Source organism: Neltuma alba, unplaced genomic scaffold (genome assembly GCF_004799145.2).
Source record: "Neltuma alba isolate B1F8T4 unplaced genomic scaffold, ASM479914v2 tig00013708_pilon, whole genome shotgun sequence".
NCBI lineage: Eukaryota > Viridiplantae > Streptophyta > Magnoliopsida > Fabales > Fabaceae > Neltuma > Neltuma alba.
The window spans coordinates 48,846-58,538 of NW_021637868.1; the positions used below are offsets into that span (position 1 = coordinate 48,846).

General features: G+C 33.5%; 1 protein-coding gene across 5 annotated transcripts; it reads right to left on the reverse strand.

Annotated features, from left to right (window-relative positions):
• Positions 1-613: 613 nt before the first annotated feature.
• Positions 614-6,311, reverse strand: LOC114738898 (ABSCISIC ACID-INSENSITIVE 5-like protein 2). Of its 5 annotated transcripts, none has more exons than XR_003739565.1 (5): positions 5,993-6,275; positions 4,784-5,463; positions 4,604-4,675; positions 1,030-1,213; positions 614-961 (listed from the first exon to the last, which is right to left on the reverse strand). XR_003739565.1 is itself a non-coding variant. In XM_028926960.1 (5 exons), exons 3-5 carry the CDS (start codon positions 5,438-5,440, stop codon positions 1,133-1,135), a joined length of 810 nt encoding a protein of 269 aa, XP_028782793.1. In that variant the 5' UTR covers positions 5,441-5,463; positions 5,993-6,073; positions 6,193-6,311; the 3' UTR covers positions 614-1,132. The 5 variants fall into 5 exon arrangements, 2 of the variants coding, with proteins under 2 accessions (XP_028782793.1, XP_028782792.1); XR_003739567.1 differs by having other exon boundaries at positions 614-717; positions 837-1,213; XR_003739566.1 differs by having other exon boundaries at positions 614-717; positions 796-1,213.
• Positions 6,312-9,693: the final 3,382 nt, after the last annotated feature.

Below are 9,693 nucleotides of genomic sequence, written 5' to 3' on the forward strand. Positions count from 1 at the left end.
ATAAGACTCGTTATATGAATTCCCGTGAAATATATGGATCCTTTTTTGGCCCTTTTGACCAGCCAGAAAAACATGGATCTCACAACTTAGCTCAGGCCTAATGACATACAGGACTCCCTACATCCATTCGCTCTGAATATGTCAGGACCTTGTAACCCAATAACAACAAATGCATAATATCAACCTTATTTTGGTCCTCACTCCTCAGAGCCCTTAGACTCCAGCAGCTATGGGAAATAAACATTTAGAGATTAAGCATAGTACCTCAAAAGACAAAGGAAATCAATAGTAAGCTTTATCTTTGTCTTCTCAATCCACTTGTAAATCTCAATCATTAGTTCCCATGCCCCAATTTTCAATTGTAAAGATGTCAAATTCGATCTCTGAACACATTCTTTGAAATCTATTTTAACTAAAGTACTGATAGAGAAAGAGAAAAATTGAACTAAATTGAAGTAATCCCCCTCCCTCCCTCCCTCTCTACTTCAGCAATACTTGCTTTAGACTATCAGGAGCGTTCAATCTTTACCTCCTCCCTAAGTCCTGAACCTCCTACTTGACAAACAAAAGCAGAAGTTGGGTAGCAAGAAAGAAACAAGATCATGGGGCAAACTTCCCCAGAAAACTATAATGAAGAATTAACTTTTACTTCGCTACTGCAATTTTCTGGAAAATAACTCCAATGAGCGCACACATTTCTCCAGGATGGAATTTAGCCTAAACATTACCATCAAATACAAGCTAAAATTTAATACAATATCATCCTGAAAACCAAAAAATACTAATAAGACCTACCTTTTTCAATTCTATAAGTCGCCTTTGAAGAACTTGATTACCTTACAATATCACCGCACACAAGGATAATCATTACACAAAAAGGCAACCCTTCAGCAAGCTCCCAGTCTTTCTTGACATGCTTTCCAGCAAAGCAAAGCTGAAGTCTATGAACATTTAAACTTTGCTGCAATATGTACCCCTTAGTTAGTTAATTATAGAGATAGATTTAACAAACTATTCGAGAAAGCACACCATCTGCAACAGTGATGAGAAATTGGGTGATGCAATCCTGGACATGCCCCTCTTAAAAACCTAGAACATAGGGAACAATAGTAACACTTCAGTGCAGGTCATGTCAGAAAGAGGCAGAACTCGTTCTTCGAAGCTGATAAGTCAGTTCAGGTGATGATTCAGATGTCAACCTCTCCTCAAACTCCTACAAAAGGAAAGGCATTCACAATGAAGTTAGCATTTTGCAGATGCTGCACAATGGCCAAAACTGAAATCATAGGAGCTCTGGTGGTGCTAGTGAAAATGTAAAATCATCTTGCAACGATTCCCAAAGAATGGTAGATTTGTATTACACTTGAATAATTGCCACTCACAACTTTTGCAGTTAAAAAACTCTGATACATCAGTCATCGCGCCAGTCAAATTTAGTACAATGAACTCATCATAAAATCAATAAGAACAAAGCTGTTATAACATTAATTATACTGCCCTACTTGAGCTAATGGGAGCATAACTAATGGAGAAAGGAAGTTACATTAGTTTAGAAAGTGAAGGGCCTTGTGGCAGTCTATATGTCAAGTGAACATCCACCCAAGAACCAAATTTAGGAAGGTTAAGAAAATGATTGAACTTTTACCATTTTATATGACAATACTTTCCTAAGTAAGTATTAAGCAGGGGAAAAACCAGGGCCATTGCACATAACTAAAAGAGCAGTAATTACTATAGTAAAGCATCACTAGATTGGCTGACCAAAATTCCAATACTTCCAAATTAATTGATTCACCACCGTCCCCTTCACAGACTCTGTTCATGAGGTGGAAAGTGATACATGAATTGCCAGAATGCGCAACTTCCATTTATAATTCACATCGATTAATCCCAGGGGATCCATATGCAGAAATGTAATCATTAGACTCGGCCCAATTATTTAGTCAAGGTGAAAGCCACGATTGAGAATGTTGTGGCTTTTCCATTACGTGTGAACATTTACATCATTTGCAGAAGCTAACACAGACTCTGTTCATGAGATGGAAAGTGATCCATGAATTGCCAGAATGCGCGACTTCCACTTATAATTCACATCAATTAATCCCAGGGGATCCATGTGCAGATATGTAATCATTAGACCCGGCCCAATTATTTAGTTAAGGTGAAAGCCACGATTGAGAATGTTGTGGCTTTTCCATTAAGTGTGAACATTTACATCACTTGCAAAAGCGAACACATATTAGGTGGTAACGTGTCCAGATGGCTTACGAACATTGCATCCCTCTCTGCAACTCCAAGAAGTGCCAAAGTTCACAACCATTAATCACATCAACATTACCAAGCCTTTTTCCCTATAAGTTTTTTGGTCTAGATAAATACTTAATTGGACCTTGTAGATCAAAGCACGAGGTGCAATTTGTTGCCAACCCTCCCAACCAATCTGGAAGCTATCCATACTCCCTCGGATAAAGCTAGAACAACTAACAAGGCCAACATCGCTTGTGCTTGCAAGGCTTATTCATTTAAATCAATCAAAAATCCCCCATAGCCATACGTGGTTCAGCCTATTATCATTTTTGTCCGCGTGAATATATTTAAATTTATGCAAAAGGTGTTTGTTGGGTCTCAACTTTAATATGTATTTCATTTTAAGGGGCTGTTCAAAGCTATGAGATAATGTATCCCAATTGAATCCCAAACATATTCCATATTGTCTTTGAAATATCATAGATGCACGAACAACCATAATAGAAGCCTTAGTGAGAAGATTATTATTTATTAATCGAGTGAATTAATATTTAAGTCGTCAAAAAGATATTTATTTGTTCAGCCTAGCCCTCCATTTTTGGAGTTTCACATTATAGTCCTCCAAAGTGACTACTATCACTGTATAGTCCTCGAACCGAGTAAACAATAAGTTAAGAGACACAATCATTTGGTTTACTCATCTCATCACTTTGCCCTTCTATGATGATGTAGCCCCTCGAGTTTTGATGTTTTTAAAGCTCTAATGGAAAGGAAAAACTTCACATTTTATGTATATGGTCAAATAGTGGCACATGAGAATATTGTTAAGCCATATCTTAGTTATTCATAGCATGCTACAGCTCGTGCCATAGCTCATATGCATACTTGGTCCAACGTCAAGTGCCTATCTTTGCAAATTTTATATAACTACAGTGTTTTTGTACTATAGGACCTATATTTATGTGCATGCATGTAATAGTTGTGCTACAGGGGCTACGCATGAATAGGCCAACAACAACCCTGATTTGAGTATTTTACAGAGGGTAGCACCAGAGATCCACTTGACCCATCCTTGGAAAATCAATTTTTAATGACTTAGTATCTATTATCCATATCAACAACACAAAAAGGGCAATAACAATCTCCTCTTCTCATCTGTTGATATGTTTGATGAACAAATGGATTCTTCAAAAGATAAAGAGAAAAGATAGGGATTTCTTAATGATGATCATAATGACATTGGTTCCAAGGAAGAGGAATTTGTTTCAATATCTCAGGGATTAAGTTAAGGCTTAACAAGTAATAACTATAGGTCAAGTTAACATGTCTGTCAATGAGAGGACTGTAATAGTGAAGAAATTCACTTAGGACTACAAGGAGAGGCCTTTAAGGTGGAGGTTCAGATGGAACAAAGAGGCATCTTTCAAGCACCCAAGTTTTAATTTACTTTTTGAAGTACATCATATATATCAGAGTGATGCTAGGGATGAACTGCATCACTCAGAGTATACAAGCCTTAAATTTATTCAAATGTATTATGGACATAAAACCTCTCAGGTATGCAATACCATGACCACTAATTAATAACAAACCTGTTCATGGTCTTTGTTCGTGTAGGATACAAGATTCAAAGGCAGATTAAAGCACAAGATGCTAAAATAGATGTACGTGTAACATAGAACAAGGCATCAACAAAATTAAAGGGTATGAATAAAGACATGATTTAACGTAGCTTAAAAGCTTTCCGCAAATGAAAAAAATTGTATATATTTATTTAACAGCTCAACTCTTTCATCTAAATGTTGAGTTATTGAGTTCTAAATAGGTATTTATAGCTCACCTCTCATTAAGATGACTCATTACAAGGCCTTATAAATTTTTTTTGATGACATGGATTTGGTCATAAATAATAACATGCATTGGAGGTATGACGAAAATTTATCAACAGACAGTCAACTAAGAGGTTATCAAAATGTTATCCTAACTCAGCCTCCGGTGGTTGCGATTTCTTAAAAGGGAGATGATTTATACCAAAGAATAATTATTTCAAGATTGCTTGTTCATATCTAAAGATTGTGATAAATTTAGGTATCAAACGTGTCATCTTTGCCAGGAAGAGACAGTTCACATCATGGGTCACTTGGTGCTAAAAAACTCGATACACAGCATACAATGAACCATAAATTTTCAATCAGAGAGAGAGAGAGAGAGAGAGAAAGTTTGTTCCTCTAAACCAATAGTAATCAAATAACCTAAATGCTCAATAAAACTCACAGCCAAAGAAAATAAAAGTGCCTTTATTATAACTACAAGAAATCATTTATGATTCAATAAAAAATATGAATGAGAATCTTACCTTCTCTTTCTTGAGCTTTGTATTTTCTTCTTCTAGACGAGAGACCTTGCCAACCAATTCATTATGGTAAGCCTGGACCATCCAACTCTGATCAGTAGCAATCCAAGATAATGTTCCAAAAAGCGGGAATAAAAAAAATCTAATCAATTGCTCAAATCTTATAGTCAATATAGGTTAAACCTGCTTTCTGGCTCGTGAACGGGCAGCAGATTCCCTGTTCTTGATTTTTCTCCTTAGCCTCCTCTCCAGCGTTTTCTCATATGCATCTGGAGTGTCCCTTTTGCGGCCTGGTCTTGTGTCAGATAAACTTCCAAATGAAGGGGAGGATGACAAGCCTGTCTTATGTTGAATGCTTTGTGGGGTTGTGGCTTCCATAGCATCCAACCCCACAGATGGACTAATAGAAGCTTCAGCAAAAAGCCCTGCTTGTACCAAGAAATCCTCCAAGGTTGTTTCACCTAGAGTCATCTCACTATCTGGACCTCTTATATCCTCTGAAAATCGTTTCTTTTGACCTTGTCGGATTTCTCTCCATACATCATCAACTGTCTTCCCACTCAAAGCCCGGGCCAGGGTCAGACTGGCCTGACGCTGAAGAGAAGATGATGATGACAAGTTCTCATTTTCTACCCCTACACACTTGTTTGCTTCAGCAGTCCATACATTCTGAAGAAGCTCATCAAGGTTCATGCTTCCCAATGGCTTCCCCAGGTCTCCTAGTTGATTTTTAACCTCATCAAGTGTAAGACTATACCATGAACTTTGCCTTGTCAATGGGGAAGGCTGCAAATGAGACTGTTGCCCATTGCCTTGAGAACCCATTGTCTGAATCCCCATGCAGCACACTTTCAACACAAAATCTGCAATTATAGTGATGTATTAAATCAGAGAATTTTTTCACCCAAAAAAAAAAAAAAAAACATTGAGAATTCCACTAGAAGCCAGGAACTCACTTCTCAAAATTAATACAGGCAGTTTCAAAATGCAACCCAACCGTTATTCATGGACTAGAGTATTGTTAAAGAATCTTCCTCGGAAAATATAATACTTTAACACTAGTATGTTTCTGGATGATATTGGAAACGAAACTGTTTATGGGAAAAGGCACAAGACGAAGGACTGAGGCTGGCATTTGTGCTTAAATCACTTTCATTCCTCTACATTCTCCCCGAAGTATCAAACAAATGATCGTAGTACCGTCAACGTTTACTATTACACTTCGTTTATCAACATCAACACATTTACTGAATTATCAAATGAAACTATGACAAACATAGAAAACCCACCAGCTGGATTAGGCCCAGAAACAGAGACGCACGCAGGATTGAATTATATCAACAAAGTAAGCAATTAACCGATAACAGCGGTTACAAAGCAGAAGGCCCATACCTATAAATAAATAGGACAAGGATCTGATATAAAACCGATATAATCAGAGAGAAAAAGCCCTCATGGTTCTGGGTACGGCAGCTGCACAAGTAACACAAAGAAAGCCATCGAAATGGTGATCAAATTGAACAAACTTTTACGATCGAAACGCAGGGGACACCGATATAATAATTAGTTGGAAAGCTCGTTGAGAGCAATACGTTAATGGGTGATGGCCGGAGAGTGATTTGGAAATTTGACGAATGCTTGGCTTTTCTTGGTTGCCCGTTGTGTCTGATTTTGTGGGAAATATTGGCAAGTGGCAGCGTTTGGGAACAAATGTTGGGGCTCCTTGTACTTAGAGCATCGCATCACCAATTCAACTCATTTTTTATTTTTCTCAATTTATTGATTATTGATTATGTCATCCTTTTTTCGGATCAACAACTTAAATTACTATAAATTTCGACTTCAAGGTTTAGAATGCGGCCCACATTAAGGGTGTGTTTGGTATGAGGGATTTGAGAGGGAGGGAAGGGAGGGGAGGGATTTTAATCATTTTTTCCTTGTTTGGCAACACACAAATTTTAGGAGGGGAGGGAAAAATTTTTAAAATTTCCCCTCCCCTCCCCTCCTCAACCTCCCCTTCAAAATTGGGAGGATTTGGAGGGAAATGGCAATATTTTGTCATATTATGACTATTATGCCCATATTTTGTCATGTTGTAACCATTATGTCTATATTTTGTCATGTTGTGATCATTATGCCCACACCTTAAATAAAATAAGAGCAAAATTATCCATATTAAAATATTTTCCCTCCCCTCCATAAATCCAAATAATATTTCCTTCCCTCCCCTCCCCTCCCTTTCCTTCTATTAAAATCCCTCCCCTCCCCTTCCTCTTATTGAGCCAAACATACCCTAAATATCTGGGGAAGAATTTTGATCTCCTTATGATCTTGCCTGACTTGTTAGATTAGGATAATAATCATGCCAAATTTTTTATATCTGTTAAATTTTTTAATTACCTATTTTAAAATATTAATACTACATCCGGTTCTAATTATATGAGCTAGTTAACTAATCTGAAAAGATTAACAAAATAAGTTAAGTTAGTTATTTGTAATAAATAGATATTGTTTTTCCTAAAATATCATTGTTAATCAAGTGTATTGACTAAAAATATTATTATTAGAAGAACTATGTTAGGAAAAAATATATAAATATAAGAGATAAAGTAAATTAAGATTTTACATTTACGACCAAAATAAAAATCAAATAAGGTTTTATATTAAAGACCGGAAATAGTAACATTCAATCATAAATTCATGTAAAATAAAAAATAGACACACAGCAATGGAGTGTTTGGATTCCTAAAAGCATTTTTATAAATTGTTTTCATGCAAGTTGAAACAAAATTCTTTTTACATGTTTACCATAAAATTACTTTTAAAAGCATAGTTTAATTTTCACCCAAACACCTTATAAAAAAATTGACAACATAGATATAAATATTAAATAACTTAATGGTAAATTAGTCTACGCGCTATATCTTCTAATTATGTTGAGGCATGCTCGTAATGTTGGGAAGTCCAATTCAAGAAAGAAAATATAAATGTACAGAAAAGATGAAAATTTAAATATCATCAATAATTAGATCAAAGTAAACATATGTATATATCATATTTACAAATTTAACTTTTTTAGAAGTGACACATGTCACTAGCACAAAAAACGAGAAATGACACCAGTCAATCTATGAGCATAAAGAAAAATTGATGATTTGTAAATATTAAATTGCTACATTTGACTTGTAAGTTGTAAATAATGTAATTAAATTTGTAAATATCAAATACCTTAGGATCTATTAGTATGAGATAAAATTCAAAGACATTATTTGTATTCAAATTTCTTACTTAAAACTTATAAGTAATTTTTCTATAAAAAATACAAGTATTATAAACTTGTTTTTCAAACTTCTCCCAAATCCTCTGGCTCTTGTTTATTATCTGTTTGAGGTAGTCCTATGTGACCTGACTTCGAAAACAGCTAAGCTGTTTAATTATTTATGACTCTTAGTTTAAAATTTAAAAAATTGTGTTAAGAATTTCCCTACTTAAATAAATTTATGAAAAAAAATTCCTAGTACTAACTATCCAGTATATTTAGACTTTGAATTTATTATTAAAAAAAGAAGTTAAAAATTACTAAATCTTAAATTAGTTTTGGTAACAACACTTTATTTAGTGTTGATAGTATTGAATTTATAAATAACAACAAATTTTTATTGATATTTTTATTTAATATTTAGTAATTTTTAACTTTTTTTTGTTATTTTTTTATTATTTACTACTATTGTTATTTAAAAATTCAAAAATTACCCTTTGAGGCATTGTTATTAAAATCGCAATTGGACTCATGAAATCGTACTTATTTATGATTATACCTTTTCTCCTCATATTGATTTGCGTGCCAATTTTGGGGTGGCTTGAAATGATTTGTAAATATTTTTTTAATTATAATTTAAGATAAATATGTAAAAAAAATTTATTATAAATCCTGACCTCAAGTGGTGAACAAATCGTGGCGAGTTGAACTGGAATCACGAACTCACGCTATGATGTACGCTACTGTATTCACAAGTCCGCATTTTCCTATAGACGGTAGAAAGATAGCAAAATAAATTATTTTACACTAATTTTTTATATTTTAAACTATATAGCATGGCGTGTTGCACATGTCTTTTTTTATTTTTTTATACATGTATACACAATAATATGAGATAGGACATGTTTGGCAATTATTTCTTTTTTGTTTCCTATATGAATTTGTGTATTTAGTTTTAACTTCATATATTAACTTTATATAAAATTCTATATTGAATATGGAAAAGTCATGAATATTGATGGATTTCATTTCATTGATTTCGATTTGAAATGTATTTATGCCATTAATTATATTTTGTTTATTTTTAATTAGTTAATTATATACTTTTTAAAAGTATATTTATTGATAGAGATATTACTACATCCGATCCTAAGTATAAAACCTTATTTATAAATTATAAATGAGGTCTTATAATTAAGATCGAAAGTAATTTAAGTTCACCTCATTATTATAAGTTTACTTAAATTCATGAGTCTCATAGCCTTAGTTTAAATAGTTTGGAGGCATTTTTTGAAAAGAAATGAGGAATAATGATGTCTTTTGCTAGGATTATGATTGATTTGAGATTATTGAAATTTGAATTCATGGTATGAGATATCAAAATTTTAATAGTATTTTTTTATTATTTTTCATTAAATATATTTTTATTTATAAAGTTTGTTATTAACTATTACTATTTTAGGTGTTTAATATAATACTCAATTGTCTAATTTAGAGAGTTTAAAAAAATTAAATAACTTATTTAATTATAATATATATTATATTATCTCTTAAAAATATTTATGTGTATTATTAAAATATATATTAATCTAAAATTCAAGTAAATTATTAAAAACAATAAATACAGGTGTTTTAAATAATTTATTTACTTTTTTTGATGATGAAAAAGTTTGGGGACATTCGGCACTGCACAGGGGACTCGCCCCGTAGATTTTTTTTGGGTCCTGGATGGCAAAATGCTCTCCCGGCCTCATGCTCGCTCATAATTAAAAACACCCATTTTCGCAACTATTTGTGTTCGGACTTCTAGGAAAGCAAATTTTCCTTCTCTCTG

Excerpts from the sequence above, each read along its gene's own strand:
- LOC114738898 (XM_028926960.1), bottom strand. The coding sequence starts at position 5,440 with ATGGGGATTCAGACAATGGGTTCTCAAGGCAATGGGCAACAGTCTCAT. Across the intron at positions 4,676-4,783 it reads GTTCACGAGCCAGAAAGCAG|GCTTACCATAATGAATTGGT; the intron begins GTTTAACCTATA and ends TGGATGGTCCAG. Across the intron at positions 1,214-4,603 it reads CAAAGCTCAAGAAAGAGAAG|GAGTTTGAGGAGAGGTTGAC; the intron begins GTAAGATTCTCA and ends TTCCTTTTGTAG.